General features: G+C 58.5%; 2 protein-coding genes across 5 annotated transcripts; one reads left to right on the top strand and one right to left on the bottom strand.

Annotated features, from left to right (window-relative positions):
* Nucleotides 1-3: 3 nt before the first annotated feature.
* Nucleotides 4-7,853, top strand: POLR2C (RNA polymerase II subunit C). Of its 3 annotated transcripts, none has more exons than XM_055819145.1 (9): nucleotides 5-160; nucleotides 498-547; nucleotides 784-852; nucleotides 1,034-1,086; nucleotides 1,210-1,338; nucleotides 2,381-2,432; nucleotides 2,932-3,100; nucleotides 6,622-6,696; nucleotides 7,364-7,853. In XM_055819145.1, the coding sequence occupies exons 1-9, from the start codon at nucleotides 75-77 to the stop codon at nucleotides 7,506-7,508; spliced, it is 828 nt and encodes a 275-aa protein (XP_055675120.1). In that variant the 5' UTR covers nucleotides 5-74; the 3' UTR covers nucleotides 7,509-7,853. The 3 variants fall into 3 exon arrangements, with proteins under 3 accessions (XP_055675121.1, XP_055675120.1, XP_055675119.1); XM_055819144.1 differs by having other exon boundaries at nucleotides 2,381-2,489; XM_055819146.1 differs by lacking the exon at nucleotides 784-852 and having other exon boundaries at nucleotides 4-160; nucleotides 2,381-2,489.
* Nucleotides 7,854-9,151: 1,298 nt separating this feature from the next.
* Nucleotides 9,152-15,079, bottom strand: DOK4 (docking protein 4). 2 transcript variants are annotated; one of them, XM_055819139.1, is made up of 9 exons: nucleotides 14,962-15,079; nucleotides 13,462-13,669; nucleotides 12,504-12,611; nucleotides 11,967-12,081; nucleotides 11,751-11,870; nucleotides 11,440-11,629; nucleotides 10,987-11,125; nucleotides 10,776-10,899; nucleotides 9,152-10,683 (listed from the first exon to the last, which is right to left on the bottom strand). In XM_055819139.1, exons 2-9 carry the CDS (start codon nucleotides 13,525-13,527, stop codon nucleotides 10,559-10,561), a joined length of 987 nt encoding a protein of 328 aa, XP_055675114.1. In that variant the 5' UTR covers nucleotides 13,528-13,669; nucleotides 14,962-15,079; the 3' UTR covers nucleotides 9,152-10,558. The 2 variants fall into 2 exon arrangements, with proteins under 2 accessions (XP_055675114.1, XP_027638080.1); XM_027782279.2 differs by lacking the exon at nucleotides 14,962-15,079 and having other exon boundaries at nucleotides 9,152-10,631; nucleotides 13,462-13,663.
* Nucleotides 15,080-15,892: the final 813 nt, after the last annotated feature.

Genomic DNA, 15,892 nt, shown 5'->3' with positions numbered 1-15,892 from the left:
ACCGGCGGGGCGGGGGGCCGGACGGGGGGCGGGGCCGCCGGGGCGCGGGTGGCGGCGCGGGCGGCGGGGCGGCCATGCCGTACGCCAACCAGCCCACGGTGCGCATCACCGAGCTGACGGACGAGAACGTCAAGTTCATCATCGAGAACACGGACCTGGCGTGAGCACCGCCGCGGGCCGGGGCGGGGCGGGGGGCAGGGCAGGCCAGGCCGCGGTAGGCCCCCGGGGGCGGCCCCCGGGGGCTCTGCCTTCCCGCGGGGGTCCTGCGTGCCCCACGGGGGCCCTGTCTCCCCGCGGGGGCTCTACCTGCCCCACGGGGGCTCTGCCTTGCCGCGGAGGCCTTGCCTGCCCCACGGGGACCGCCCCGTCTCGGGTGGGGCCTGCAGCCAGCCCTGTTGGGCCGCGGGGTGCCGCCGGTGCGGCCCGGCCGGGCCCCCGAGGGGCAGCCCAGGCCATGGGGCGCCGCGGGCCTGGGCACAGGTGTCTCTCTCCCTCAGGGTGGCAAACTCCATTCGAAGAGTGTTCATCGCGGAGGTCCCCATCATAGGTACTGCACGGTCCCCTGGGCTGCTGGCCCCGTTGCTCTCACCGCTTCCTCTCCATTTCCTCCCGCACCCTCAGGCGGCTGTCAGCTCCCCTTACCCACGTTTAGCCAGTACTCTGTCTTACCGGCTGTTGGCTCAGCTTCACTGCAGTCTCTGGGATGTTTTCTGTGCTCTTGCAAACTGCTCAGCTTTTCTCCTCTGAAATACTTCTCAGCTTGTGGCTTTTTCCTCTCTGCAGCCATTGACTGGGTCCAGATAGACGCCAACTCCTCTGTGCTCCATGATGAATTCATTGCACACAGGCTGGGTGAGTGCCGTGTGTGTGGAGGACAAAGATATGCAGCAAGGCAGAGGTCATGGGCAAAATCAGTCCAGAGATGCTAATGCACCTTTGTCAGGAGGCTGCTGTTCCTGTACCCATCTTGGCAGGAGGATCGGTGCTCCTGTGGTCTCACTCAGACGTTGTCTTGACTTCCTTCTTCCCACAGGTCTCATCCCACTCACCAGCGATGACATTGTGGATAAAATGCAATATTCCAGAGTGAGTAAAGCAAAATGTGGGTGCTTGTTTTGGTGGTGGCGGGTATCTGATCTGGTGGGAAGCACTACTAATTTCTTGCTGGGAGAGGTTTGATGTAAAGGTCTCGACCCGTATCTGTGCCAGGACTGCACATGTGATGAGTTCTGTCCAGAGTGCTCTGTGGAATTCACCCTTGATGTCCGGTGCAACGAAGACCAGACTCGTCACGTCACATCCCGCGATCTGATCTCCAATAACCCCCGGGTCATACCGGTCAGTGCAATCCCTCTGCTTGTCAGTGAGCCCTCTCTACGTTCCCATTGAGGCCAGGGTAGCAAACACGTGGGACTGGGACAAAATAAGGCCTCTGAGCATGTTTCACATTGCCTAAAGCCCCACTTAAACCGTAGCGGGAGAGCAAAGCAGGAATGTTTGCAGAAACAGTCGTGTGTGCCAGTGTCCTGTTCTTTGCGTTGTCATCCTTCACTTGCTGTCTGATCGTGTGTCAAAGCTGTATGGCCTTTTTAAAGCCTCATCCTGCACCCTTCATTTCAAATTTTTGGGAGGCTTTAGTGTTGCCCCTCCACCTCGCCTCAAACACTCGGAGCCTGTGCACTTGTGTGCTGCTGCCATGTCGCTGTGTTCTCCTGCCTGCTTGCTGCCAGGGCTCTGGCATGGTCAACCTCTTTGAAGGTTTGGCAACAGCCCCAAGGCCTCTGGTTTTCTGGTTCTTGGCCCTCAGTGCAGCAGCTGTGAGGACCCCAGGCCGGGCCAGGGCTGCCAAACAGCTCTTGCTCAGTCGCCTTGAGGAGGGTTGGTGGAGCCAAGGCAGAACAGATGCAGAGAGACTTAACAGAGAATGTTTTAAAACACTATTACTGCATCCAGATGTCACCACAACCTGAGGGCTGCTTCTGATGTCCAGTGGCAGTTTCTGCCTAGCTGTAGCCTGCTGTCTCTTGCTTGCTCCAGCTGAGATGCTGTGAGTGCAGTGTGTCACCTGCCAGCAGCTGTGGGAGTGACTTTGGGCTGCGTTGCAGAACCAAGCAGCTATGCTGGGCTGGGCTGGAGCACTCCCCACCAGCCTGTGGGGGAGAGCAGCTCGGGAGGTGAGCCGGCTGATGCAGTGGGTTATTGCATACCTGCCTGCAGCTGCCTGAATTGTGCTTTACTTCCGTTAAGTAGGGCTGGATTTGTTGCTGTAAGTTGCTCAAGTTGGCCCTCTTCAGTCTCTTAACTTTTGTGGGCAGCTGCTGTTCCATGTGGGGAGAAAAGCTGATTTTGCATTAATTTGCTTGCTTTTGTTCTTCTGCAGGTAACGTCTCGGAGCAGAGACAATGACCCCAATGACTATGTGGAGCAGGACGGTAAGCGGCATTTCACTGGGAATAAGAGCTGGAGAAGGAAATTAATTTGTCTTTCAGGTTCTTTGAACTCATTTTTCCTTTACTAGGTATGTAATTGTAGTTACACAGGCAGCTGTAAAACTGGCAATTGAGGGACACCAGTGTTGTTGCATCAGCAGGGTTAGCATTTTGCCTTGATATCACTTAAAGATCATCCCCAGAACTCAACCCTGGGTCAGAGGGTGCTTCTGTCCCTCCTTGTGAGAGCTTAAAGACAGCAAAGATGCAAAACACTGTGCTATCTGCTGTTGCTTGGGAACCTGCACGACTCCTTTTTACCTGGCAGAATGTCTCCTAGCTACTCTGAGGACACAGATGAGTCCTTCTGAGAAGCCAAGTGAGCCCTGGCTTCTGGTGACATCTTCCTGGGCACTGAAAATTCCTGCCTTTGCCCTGGTGTGATCCTGCACACTAATTTCTCCTCTGCAGCCTTCTCAAATGGGCGTGTGCTTTTCTGCAGACATCCTCATTGTGAAGCTGCGGAAGGGCCAGGAGCTGAGACTGCGAGCCTATGCCAAGAAGGGCTTTGGCAAGGAGCACGCCAAGTGGAACCCCACAGCAGGTGTAGCCTTCGAGTATGACCCAGACAACGCGCTGAGGCACACAGTGTACCCCAAACCAGAGGAGTGGTATGTTCTAATATTTGGAGAGATGGAAAAGATTTTCCAGCAGGCGCTCAGCCCTGGGGATAATTGGGTCAGTAAGTGATCCTGAGCGTGCCTGTTGCTTCCCCTTACAGACTCTGCTCCTGTGTTAGGATGCCAAGGCCAGTCACTTGGTTGCAGCTACATACAGGGTGGCCTGGTTTGTGGCCACCTCTTGTCTGCCCCTCACGTAGTGTCACTGCTGTTTCACCTCACTTTTATGTTCTTTCCCACCACTTGTGCAAGGAAGAAAAAACAGGAACAAATGGTATGTAGGTCAGGATAAAGTCTGAGGAAGGGATAGATCCATGTGAAGTGGAAGATGTTGCTACAAGAGCAAAGAGCGGAAGGTTAGGTTGCAAAACTGATTTTGCAGCCCTGTTTGGGGAAGCCTGGTGTGTGGCTCCGATTTCCCCTGTACATCTTGCTCCTGGAGCATGAGCTCTGGCAACAGGGTTTTCCTCTCTGGCCCTTTCGTCTGCTCTGATGCACCATTCTGCACCGGTACCATGCTGCATCTGAGCTGAAAGTGACATGATTTTGCTTTTGGAAGGCTGCTGCCCTGCTTTGGCCAGGGTGAGGACTTCATCTAGCAGCACTTTTCCACAAGTGGATACCTGAGCTGCTTCTGGCTCAGCATACCAGTGACCACCTAGTAGACATCCCATCAAGCATGCTGGAGCCAGCAGCAGAGTGAAAAACCCGGTACTTTAGCCAAGGCAGGCTGAGAGCAGGGACTAGAGGGGGCAAGGGATATGCTGCTGTAACAGCGGGGCAGCAGCCAGAGCTGTGCTCAAGGTCGGAAAGACCTCAGTACAGGAGCAGGATTTGGTGCAGGGACCGCAGGAAGCCAGGGCTGAGCAAGCGGGAGCAAAGACCTGAGGAGAGCTGCAGCTGGAGAGGCGGCTGAGCGGCAGAAGGGGCTCAGTGGGTTTTCCTCCTGTTGCTGCCAGGCCCTGCACTGCTGAATTTGACTCTGCAATGGCTGCCAGCAGCAGCAGGCAAGTGGTGGGCTGTCATACCTCCACACTGTCTGCTTCAAGCTTGGGCACTTGGCCTGTCGCAGAGCATGGCCTTACGCTGTCCCTCGCCAAGTGAGCTTGGTGGAGGTGGGATAGCCTAGATTTCACACCTCAGCTGGATTGCCAGGGGCTCTCTGCTCAGGAGCTGTCACAGAGATCCTGTGTGGCTGGATTCACACTAGGAGACTTGAGAAGCCTTTTGTCACTGAGTGTGGAGTTGCAAGTGAATCCGTAACATGCGTGAAATGGGCTGGGATCTGCCTGCAGCCATCCCAGCCCTATTTTATGGATGGAAGGAGTGTACCCTGCTTGGCTTTGATGGGCTCTGTAGGGTGCGTTCGTAGGTCCGGTTCAGTCAGTCTGGGTGAGAACGGGACGTGCCAGGCGTTCAGCTCCTTCAGCACTTTGTCAGGGCGGTGCTCTGGGATCTGCAGTAGGAACCAGGCTGGCTGGTAGTGCCAGAAATCTGGAAATGGGCATTTTCCTTAGTGTTGCTGATCTGTATGTGTGGACTGAAGCTGGACTTCGGGAATGGCCAGCTACAGACCGGGCTGTCAGGGGGAAGGTCCATGAGAGCCTGGTTGCAGTGAGGTGGTGCAGAGCCAAGGAGGGTGCTGCTCAGCAGTTTTGTGGTCAGGAGCACATCACAAGAGTTGATGTGCTGGCCTGTCCCTTGTCACCAGCGGTTTTGGGGGTGGAACTGGATAATTTTGAAGTTTCCAAATTATTTGTGGCAGATAAATTGCCCCAAAGTTTAGTTGATTGTCTGAGTGATAGATTGGATGCATGAGAAGCAGGAATATCTCTGTGATGTGAAATTTCAAACTGGGATTTGAAATCATTTTAGGCTTCAATTTGGTGTTGTAAAATTTCTCTGGTTTAATTTCTGTAACGCTAGCTAGTAAGTCTTTGACACTGATGAAGTGACAGATTTGACATACTGCTTCAAGTTGGACAGGCAGGTGCCAGGCTGGCCAAGGTATCATTGGGCTTGCTGCCTTTTTGGACAGAGAATGTCACAGTGTGACTGCTGGAGAGTGTGCGCTTTAGGAGATGGTGGTGTCATGGAAGACAGCCCCAGCTGCATGGCTGAGCACGTGTACCTCTGCAATGAGGTGTTTCCCTGGCTGGGTGGCCCAAGGCAGCTGCTAATGGGGAATCTTCTGTTTGGTGGCAGTCAGCTGCGTTTTCAGGAACTTGGTGTGTTACACAACAGGCTGGGTACCTGGAAACAGTTTTTGAGAAGTTCTTGGCATAATATATGTGAAAGTTGGAAAAATCCCAAGGGAAGATTGACGTCGGAGCTGCCTGTTCCCTGATGATAAGTCTGTCTTTCCAAGTTCATCTGATTTCCCCATGAAGACAATACAAGGACAAAGTCCTCTGCTATCCAAGGCTAGCTATAATTTTTGGTTTGGTTTTTCATGCTAGTTGCTTTTTGAGGCTGTTGGCAGAGCACTGGCACGCAGCTGGACTCTCAAAACAGCTGTCATGGTGGTGGAAACCTCTGCCCTGTTTTTAGTCATGGGTGGTTCTGCAAGTAACATGAAGACACAACTCCATTAACAGTTTATCTCTCTTGGTGGATTGTTACAGTCAGAGGATTTGTTTGAGAAGTGGAGTTTTGTTTAAGGCAACTGACGACAGGGTGCTAGGATCAGCATTTCTTGACGTCTCTGGGGCAGAGGAAGGCCAGCAGGAGACCTTGGTGGGCACAGGGTTTTCTGTGCTGGCTTCTCGGACAGCTCAGGACTTTGGGTTTTCTTACATGGATTAAGTGCTTCCAAACAGTCTCTCTGATGGGATGCCCTATAAGCCAAGGGATGCAGCGGGTAGAAAGATGTGTTGGCCTAGCAGATGCACAGGTATTGCAGTGATTTTCGTAGCAATGTGTGTAGAGGAGTGGAGATGCAGGACATCAAGGTGGGCCTCACTGATGCAGCTGGTGTCTGAAGTACAGGAGACTTTTTTTTCCTGCTGGGCACAAGATGATTGGGCCTTCCTATCTCAGCTGTACTGCACAGACTGAGTGCTGGAGTGCTCCGATGTTTTCCTGGCCCAGTGAAGAGTAGAAAGAAGAGATAACACAAGGTCCATTGCTCCATAAACAGCATCCAGACTCCATAAACACAGTCCCTTCAGGCATCAGCATCCCTTTGCTGTGACCACCTGCTGATTGTGGCAGTGTAGGTGGACAGGGCCACGGTACCCTGCACAGGGCTCGCTGAATTTGGTCAGAGCAGGGCTGATCCTCTTCCTCCGGCACTGCAGGGTGCTGTGTGGCATTAAGGAGGAGCTAGAAAGGTTAGTGTAGGACTGAGCTTTTTTTCTGTGACTTGATGTTTGATGACTGCTCCTTTGCTGCTGGATGTGAGCCCCAGTGCTCACTCTGTGGGGCCAAACAGTGCCGCTCAGCACCGGGGCTGCATGGGACCAGGCTAGAGTGTGGGCTGTGTGCTAACCGCTCCTGCTCTTTCATTCCAGGCCCAAGAGCGAGTACTCTGAGATTGATGAGGAGGATGCTCAGGCTCCCTATGACCCCAACGGGAAGCCAGAGAGGTAGGAAGCTGAATGTGCTGCTGCAGCTAGAAAATGAGAGAACCAGCTGGGTGCATCTCATCAGCTTTTGTGAATACGCGAGTATCTACTATCTGCTGAAGTTTGCCAGCCCAGGGAGCTGGTGTTCCCTGAAAAGCACCGCACAAGTTGGAGTTAACTGGTGATATGCCCAGGCCTGGCAGGTTTTCCCCTCTGGGAGATATCCTGAGTTCATGTTATCAAGTAGAGCAGTGCAGGACTCGGTGAAGTGTGAGGCCTGCGGGGTAGAGTGGCTTAGGATATCTATTCACCCATGTGGGTGGCTCACGCTCTGGTTGCTGGTGGTACCCCCTCTCTCCTGGGTTCTTTGTGCTGCAGAAGTGCCTGAAGCCAGCCTTAGTCCCTGGTGAGAGATTCTGTGGTGACTCGCAGGTCATGGTGCTGAACAGGAAAAAATCTCAGAAGTGCTCTTGCAGCCTGTGATTTCACAAGTGTTGGTGTGACAGTTATAGAGGGGCAGCACTGGCTGTTGCGTGGTTGGGGAGGTAAATGATGCTGATGGTTGGGATTCCCAGCAGATCCCTCTGTGGTGGGTCACAACAGGCTGGTACTGCTCTGCAAGTGCTCTCTGGTTTTGCACCTCCTTGCTGAGCAGTTGGTGACTTAATCCCTTGACTTGTAACCTCAGGTTTTATTACAATGTGGAGTCCTGCGGTTCTCTGCGCCCAGAGACCATCGTTCTCTCTGCACTGTCTGGCCTGAAGAAGAAACTGAGCGACCTGCAGACCCAGCTGAGCCATGAAATTCAGAGTGATGTCCTCACTATAAACTGAGGTGGCCTCTTGCAAGAGAGTGCTCAGCTGTGAGTGATGCGGAAGGTCCTTGCCTCTGCCCGGCAGTGCTTTGAGCTGAGGCTCTTACCTCCCCATCTCCCTCTGCCTTCATCCCTGGCCCTCCTTCCCAGGGTAAGCCATTGTGATGTGTGGGGTATAGCAGGAAGGGAATCGGTGATTGTCTTTGCTAGGACAGGCTTTGTCTCCAAGTGGTCCCAGGGTTTAGGCCAGAGTTTTGGATTATGGCCACGTGGTGTCTGGGATTGGGAAGTGTGCGCCTCCGTTACACAACCCTACTTTATTTGCATGTCTGTTTCTTACTGTGCTGAATAAAGCCTTACACACCCCCCCCTGTGTTCTGTCATCCCTGCAAGCTTGTCCAGGACTGCAGGAGGAGGCATCACATCATTTACTTCTCTCCAATAGACATTAAGTTAATGAGATCTGCTTTGAAGGGGGCATTGCTCTCTGCCGCTGATTGCTGCTCTTGACATTATCTCCTAAGGAGACCAGAACCCCCTCCAGCTGGTAGCCCATCATTTACTGATCCAGTGCTATGTTTAACGCAGATGTTTGAGGCCAGGCTGGTAAGCGAGATGCTGCAGAAGGCAGTGCTGCAGGGGAGCCCAGGTGGGCCAGGCAGGCTTAGCTGTATTTAAAAACTCCTTTGGAGCAGACTCTGCCTGTGTGCTATACAATATTTATGTTAGGTGCTGGAATGGTATGGCTGGGAGTTTGTCATGAGGAACACCTGGCTGATAGCTTCCAGTGTGCCCACAGCCCCAAGGTGGGTCGTGTGCTGGAGCTTGGTACAGGTCCCGAAGAGTGACCATCGTGGCAGTGGCTGAAGGCTTCCAGCAGTTGCCTAGCTCAGCCCTTCCCCTCCCCTCTGTCGGTGCCCAGCAGGACTTGGGACCAGTTCCTCTATGACACTTCCCTGCAGAGACCTGCCTCTTCCTTACCGTGGTGGCCGGGAGGGAGCAGCTGTGTGTGCCGCTGTGCTCGTCCCAGGGTGGGTGTGGGGCACAGGGATGGCTCAATGAGTGGGGATGGGTGCTCACGCTGAGCTGGAGGGAGCAGCCTGAGAGTGCTGCCTTCTCCTCCCGGGAAGAGCTGCTGCTTTGGTGTCCTTGCTGCGGCACAGCCGGCTGTGCCATGACTCCCCGGGCCTTCCCTGTCCCCAGAGGGAGCGCCACCCCAACTGGCATGGCTGTCTTACCTTGAGGCCAGTGCTCTGCCAGGCAGTCAGGGTGTGAGTAACTGAACTGGCACAGTTCTGGGAGAGCTGGGAGATGGAGTGGCTTGAAAGTCCTTTGCCTGAGGACTTGGAGCCACCAGTGCCCTGGCCCATCCCTGAAGCCGCAGGCGGCTGGAGGCTAGGGGTGACAGCAGCTGGCATCCTGTTTCGCTCAGGGTTGTTTGATGGAGGGTGGCAACTCGCTTTACCCTTCTCCCCTCCCGAGTGGTGTCAGGGCTTTACTTAACAATGTCCTGGCCACGGCTGGAGGCAAAACAAAGCTTTGAGCCAAGCACCCTGCCAGGAGCATCAGGAAATCTTTCCCCCATCAGCATTTTTCTCTCTGGCAGGCACTACTCCCTCTTGCACTTCCCAAGGCATTTGGATGGAACAGACAAACAGGAAGGGTGGATAAGGTTGTTTATTCATTGAGCAACTCCTTAAAAAAAAGAAAACCCAAACATTTTTGGTAATAAATGTTAAATCTTTTCCAGATGAGTTGTGTAGTCAGGAAAAGAGAGCGAATTACACCTCTCGCCTGGGGGAGGACGTGCTACTGGGCAGTGCTGGGGTGCTGATGAGCCCCTCCATGCCCTGCTGTGCTGCAGGGAGCAGCATGCTGTCCCCTCGTCCCCTCAGCCACAAGCTACACCAACCCAAGACACAGTATTTACAGAACACAGGTTCCCACATCACAACACTCCCTGTCCCCAAAGCATGGACCTGGAGCTCTAAGGGCAGAAAAAAACCCCACTGACCACCCAACCCAGACCGAAAGAGGACTCCAAAGAAACACCAATGTTTGCACAGCAATAAAAAGATAGCCCTTCTAAAGGAGGTCAATGAATAGGAGAACTAGAAAAAAATCAATTGCTTTTGAGTTCAGCACATGAAGCCCAGCTCCTCCCTGGGTGAGGGCTTTCAACCGGCTGCACCAGCAGGTGAGGAGGGAGCGAGGACAATGGAAATGCAGAGAAACGCGGCTCTTCCCCCAGCAGTGTGGGCTGCTCTGCCCAGGGACTTCTTATATCCACAAAGCTGTCCCTCCAGGGACAGATGCTACTGGCCAAAACTGGTCCCTAGGTTGCCCATCAGCAGATAAACCAGGGGTGTGGCCGGGGGGAGCAGCTGTGGGTAGAGGAGTGAGGGGTGCTGGGGTAGAGGCAGCCCCAAAAAGCTGGGGAGCTCGGCTCTGCCCAGCTGCTCACCCCAGCTGACCCCCCTGGAAGGAAAACCAGTTTCTCCTGAGACATCTCAATTCTACAGCGAGTGTTTAAATAGCTTTGAGAAGTGCAAAAATCAGCTCAGGGGTGGCAGGGCATCCCCACTCTTCACGGGGCAGGGGAGGATGCTGGGACCCTGCGCCATCAGCCTGGCATGGTCGCATCCCCCAGCGCTGCTCCATCCCTGCGGTTGGGTGGTGCTCCAGCCTTCCCACCTTGCAGAAAACACACTGACTTTCTTGCCCCCCACCCCCTTCACCTCCCAGCTGGATCCCAAAGAGTCAAAAACCTCTGAGCATCTCTGCCTGAGGGCTCTTCAGCAGCCGTGAAGTTTGCATTCATGTGAGAAGAAAAAATCTCTTACAATACAGCTATTCAATACATATTTCAAGTCAGTCGAGGCTGAGCCAGTCGTCACCTCCACTAGCGCCAGGCCAGGGCACGAGCCAGCGCCTGCTCCTCCAAGGTCCTGGCACAGCGGGTGCCCCAGCTTGGTCGCCCTGTGGACTTGGAGGGGTGGCTGCCTGCGTCCTTACCACCCCTTGGGGAAGAAAAAGGGGACCCCCGCCGCGGTGTCCCCCATTGCCAGCTCACGGGGACGATGTGGGCTCCCTGCTCTCAGGCTTGTCGCATTTGGAGGACTTTGGCTTCAGCAAGATGAACCTGTTGAGGAGGTCGGTGTCCGAGCCAGCCTGGGCGCCCGCGTATGCCTCCCCTGGGGATGAAGCGGAGGGTGGGCTCACCTGGGGGGGATGCCCTGGGGGCTGGAGGAGCAGCAGCTCCTCGGTGGGGGCCAGGGACACTCACCAGCATAACTGGATGACTCGGCCATGTTCTGGGAGCCGGTGATGTGGTGCCAGTAGGCGCTGCGGGGCAGCATGGTGGTGGGGGTGCAGGGGTAGGAGAAGTGCTCGGTGCCCTTGTTCAGCAGCTGCAGTGGATGAGAGAGGGGTGAGGGTGACACGGGGTGCCCCCAGCTCCCCCCCGAGCTGTGTCCCCAGGGTGGGCTGGAGCTCACCCTGACATTCTTCTCCATTTCCAGCAGGACCCTCTTGTGCTGCTCGGCAATGGCCAACGTGGCATTGTGCACGCGCTGGTAGATCTGCTCACCCTCCTGCGTCTGGAAGGTGTAGAGACCTTCCCCTGCATCACACATCCTGAGGGGACAGGGCACGGGGCATCACTGGGGTCCCCAAGCCAAGGGATAATAAAAAATACACACCCCAGGTGGCAGCTGGCCCAGCTTCCCACGCTTTTATTGCTGTCCCTACGGCCCCTCCACGGTGCTGAGCTGGGACCAGAACCAGCTCCAAACCTCCCCAGCCACAGGGCACCCTAGGTGGCCATGGCCATCACCCCGGCTTCAGGCCTGCCCTGGGGTGATGGCTGCAGTGCCACCTCCTGGTGCACCCAGCAGGGTGGAGGCACCCAGCGATGGTGGTCCCCAGTCCCAGCAAGGGTGACATCTCACCGTCCGGCCTCAAATGTGAAGCGGGTGGCATCGCGCCCGTAGCGACGCAGGGAGCAAAGGGGCCAGGAGACCAGCTTCACCCGGGGGTTGTGCGTGTCCCAGAGGTAGATGTTTTCGTGGGTGATCTGCAGCTTGCACTCGCCGTAAACGTCCAGGTTGGGGCAGGGGAGGAGGAACACGTTGAACCGGTCTGGAGAAGGGGGGAAAAAAAAAAAAAAAATTTTAAATGATAATAATCGGGGGGGGGGGGGGGGGGGGGGGGGGCATAGCAAGGCCAAGCCCCGGGGAAGTGCCCGCCGCCACGTGCTCACCCGTCTGCTCGCACTGCACGCCGGGCGCCAGCAGGTCGGGCTCCCCCAGGCTGATGTCGTTCAGGCGGGCCCCCAGGCACTCCACCGACAGCGTCTTGTACCACTCCTCCGCCTCCAGCTCTGCAAGGCACCACGGCAGCCCCTGGGCAACCCTGGCCACACCGGGGTGTCCCACCCGGCACCCCCCGCCCCGCTGCCCTGGGCTCTGCCCCATACCCGAATCGCAGGTGAAGGTTCGGGCCGAGTCATCGGTGAAGACGATGGCCACAGCCTGCCTCTTGGTCTCCTTGGGCAGCCGCGTGATGCATTTGACGTTGCTGATCTCGGTCACCTGCAGAGGATGTGGGGTGTCACCGAGGACTGCACCCAGACCCCGGCTGCTGCACCCAGACCCCAGACCCCACTGCACCCAGACCACGAAAGCTGCACCCAGACCCCGGCCCCCGCTGCACCCAGACCCCAACTGCTGCACCCAGACCCCGGCTGCTGCACCCAGACCCCGGACCCCACTGCACTCGGACCCCGAAAGCTGCACCCAGACCCCGGCCCCCGCTGCACCCAGACCCCAACTGCTGCACCCAGACCCCAACTGCTGCACCCAGACCCCGGCCCTTGCTGCGCCCGGACCCAGCCGCATCCCACCAGAGCACAGGGGGCAACAGCCACCCAGCTCCAGCCCACCAATTTCAGGCAAGAAAGGAATCGCTGTGGCCCCTGTGCAGCGCCCCAGCACCCCCCAGCACGCCCCCTCACCTTGGGGCACCCACGCAGGCATGCCGACTTCTCATCTGGATACTTCTCCAGGCGCTGGGGCCCTTTGCTGGAGGATTTCCGGAAGACCAGCCAGCACCGCCGGTAGATCTGCCGGACAGAGAGCGCTGGTGGCTGCTGCGGTGCAGGTGGGGGTCCCTGTCCCCACTCCATCCCCTTCCCCAGGACCCCTGCCCAGTCCTGCCGACTCTGCTGGCCTGGGAGCAGGAGGGAATGGTGGGGATATCCCAGGGCTTCCATCACCCACCCCCACCCTGTCAACACTAATTACAGAGCGTAATTAATGAGCATGGGTAAGGCTCCCAAGGGGACCCCCCCATCCTGGCATCTCCCCATCCCCTCTCCCACAGCCCCTGCCTCCAGAGTTGGCGGAACCATTGCCTCCAGGCATGTCCCCCACCTCAAGCCTGCTCCCTCTTTGTTCTCCCTAATTAGCGTGAAATTACCCAGCATGCTTGCTGCTGCCAGCTCTGAGTGATGAAGGCGGGCGACCAAACCCCCTGACCCTCCACCTATGGGTGCTGCACTCCAGCATCCCTCTAATAGGCAGCCCCCCCACTGGCATGGGACATCCCCGGTGCCAAAACGGGGTGTGGAGGGAAACTGAGGCATGGGGGGAGGGGGGTCAGGGACAGCCCCCAAAGCCCCATGGTGACCCGTGTCTGGTGAGGGGATGCCACCCGGTTCAGGAGCCAGTCAGTGCAGGATCAGGCCCCGGGGGCTGCCGGATGATTTGGGTACCAACAAGTGGCCCACCCCTGCCCCCATGCTGCCACCCCTGCCCCCAAATGATGCTTATTCAATCCCAAACCAGGGGTGCAGGCTGCCGCAAGAGCTGACATGGCTGGGCCCCCCATCCACGTCACCCCTCGCAGCAGCTGGCACCCAAATCCACGGGTGCCACTCCCCGCCCCCCCCATTCCTTGAGACCCCCACTCACCCCCAGCTTCTTGCTCTTCATCCTCACATAGCCTTGCTTGATGATGTCGTTAAAATTTGTCGCCATGGTGATGGCCTGATGGGGCGCGGAATATTTTGGGAGGGGGGGGCTGCCTTCACATTCGCCCCCCCCCCTCCATCCTCTTCCCCCGTACCCCCCCTGCCTCACTGCTGGCCCAGCTTGGTGCTAGTGGCATCCCCCATCCTGGCTGGAAAAAAGAAATGACAGATCGATGGGTGACATCTTCCTCCTCCTCCTCCTCTTCCTCCTCCCTTCTTTGCCTGAACCATCTGAGTGGAACAGTCCGGCGTTAACCCCTGCCAGCACGGCTGTGCCAGGTGGGCATGCACGAGTGGTGCCCTGCCACCAGCCCCAGCGCGTGTCCCAAGGGACACCGACACTGGACCTTGCCCACGGGTCTCCACTGCCTGTGGCACTGCCCCTCCTTCCCCCTGGACCACTCGCCTGGGCACCAACACGGGTCAGTCGCTCGCCATCAGTAGGGTTCAGTGTTAACGACCTCCTGCCCCAGCCAGGCCGGCTCTGCTGTGGGGTGTTTCAGCCCCGGGCGCCAAAGGCACCCTGGCTCCCAACCTCGCACCCCCCGGCACGACCCAGCCTCCCTCCGGGCCCACCGGGGAGCTCGGCCTCGCTCAGCCTGGTCCCCACCTGGTCCCTCCACTCCGTGGCTGGGGGTGATCAGCCCCAGGGCGGTGGGACCAGGCGGGGACCAGGTTCCTTTCCCAGCCTGACCCCCCCCCCCCAGAAGACAGTAACCTTGGAAACGGGATGGGGCCATCCCCAGGGATGCTCGGGAGCCAGGCTGCTCCGGGCCGGTGACGCCCTGGTCCCCAAGCCCCGGCACCGCGGGGCGGGGGAGGGGGGTCCAGCCCCATCCAGCTCAGCAGGGCCAGCCCGGAGGGGCCACCCCGCAGCCGCTGCACCCCGGCACCCCCCCAGGCACCGCAGCCACGGCCCGGCCGGGTGCCAGCGGCACGGCTCGTGTCCCCCCGAGCCGGGCTGGCCCCGCGGCCTGGGACCCCCCGGGGCTGCTCTGGGGCGGCTCGCGGCCCGCCGGGACCAGGGCTGGGGGCGAGGGGACCTGGGGGGGCCGCACCCTGGGGACCCTCCGCTGTCCCGAGAGGGACTGGGGCCAGCGCCCCACCTCTGAGGGGAATATCCCCCACCATGCCCCCGCCACTCCATGGCCCCCAGCCCATCCCCCACCCCACGCACATGAGCACCCCAAGGGAATTCAGAGATGCTGGAGGGCAGCTCCTGCCCCCCTCCCCGATCTGTCACCTCGGTCACCCCCAAACCCGGGCACCTCCATCACCCCCAGGTCTCCGCCGCTCCCACCGGCATCCTCCCTCCCCGCGCTGCCCCCCCCCGCCGGGCCCCCCCGCCACTTGTCACCCCGAACCTCGGCCAAGCCCCGTCCGGTGTGTCCCCCCCCAGCCCCGCAACCCGCTCCCGCGCCGCGCCGTGCCGCGGCCTCACCCGCCTCCTCGCGGCAGCCGCCGGCCCCGGCGTCCGGCTCCGCGTCGCTGCGAGCCCTGGAGCTGCGCGGGCCCCGCCCGCCCCCGGCCCCGCCCCTCCAGGCCCCGCCCCCGGTGCCCCCGCCCCCTCCCCCCCCACCCCCACCCGCCCCGGGCTGCCTCCTCCGTCGCTCCGGGCCCGGCCTCGCCCGGCCCGGCCCAGCCCGAGCCACACCCGGCCGCGCTGGAAGGTTTCCTGCCCGCACATCGTTAGGCTTCAGAGTGAACGCCCCGTGGAGACCGACGGGCGGCGGCAGCCTCCTGCCGCGCCGCTGTCCCGGGCTGTCCCTCGGCTCAGGCAGACATCTCCTCGTCCCCATCCCCCCCTTCTGTGCTCCCCAAAACGCTGCTTTTCAGGGCCCCCACTGAAACTGCCTGCAGGCGCCTCCACCCCTGCAGCCTCATTTGTCGGGCCATAAAAAAATGAATAATCGCTGGAAATAAATGGGCATTAAAAAGAAAAAAAACCAACACACGAGCAGCAAAAGAGCCATGCTTTTAGCCAATCAATTAAAAGGCATAGCGAGGGGATTAGCTCACTGAAATATCAATTTTTAATAAGGTTGTGTCTGAGCTCCTCCAAAGCCCCGTGAGGCCCTGCTCAGTGGGGGATGGGCTGCAGGGGCTCGGGCTGGGGTGGTCAGCACCCAGGGGTGAGCACCCCCGCACCCACGGGCCAGCACCTCTGCCTGCCCGCTGCAGCCCTGCAGAAACAGGCCCCTCTGCAGCCACAGCGTCACCAGCCGCCCCCCAGCCCCGCTTCTCTGGCAGAGTCACAGGTTTTACCCGAGCTGGGCTCGTCCCCGGCGTGGGGGCAGCGATGGCAGCGGGGGTGACACCACAGCCATGCATCCAGCCCCCTGTGCAGCTTGCAGAGTAAATGCTGTTTCTCC

Source organism: Falco peregrinus, chromosome 14 (assembly GCF_023634155.1).
Source record: "Falco peregrinus isolate bFalPer1 chromosome 14, bFalPer1.pri, whole genome shotgun sequence".
In the NCBI taxonomy this organism is placed as follows: Eukaryota; Metazoa; Chordata; class Aves; order Falconiformes; family Falconidae; genus Falco; species Falco peregrinus.
The sequence above is the reverse complement of the archived record's forward strand: the minus strand, read 5'-3'. Positions and strand labels throughout refer to the sequence as shown.

Bases quoted from the DNA above. Each gene is read 5' to 3' on its own strand.
- POLR2C (XM_055819144.1), top strand. From the start codon at position 75: ATGCCGTACGCCAACCAGCCCACGGTGCGCATCACCGAGCTGACGGAC. The intron at 1,087-1,209 runs GTGAGTAAAGCA...TATCTGTGCCAG, and splicing joins ATAAAATGCAATATTCCAGA to GACTGCACATGTGATGAGTT. The intron at 3,101-6,621 runs GTATGTTCTAAT...CTTTCATTCCAG, and splicing joins TACCCCAAACCAGAGGAGTG to GCCCAAGAGCGAGTACTCTG.
- DOK4 (XM_055819139.1), bottom strand. From the start codon at position 13,527: ATGGCGACAAATTTTAACGACATCATCAAGCAAGGCTATGTGAGGATG. The intron at 12,612-13,461 runs GTGAGTGGGGGT...TCTGTCCGGCAG, and splicing joins TGAAGAGCAAGAAGCTGGGG to ATCTACCGGCGGTGCTGGCT. The intron at 11,871-11,966 runs GTATGGGGCAGA...GGTGCCTTGCAG, and splicing joins AACCTTCACCTGCGATTCGG to AGCTGGAGGCGGAGGAGTGG.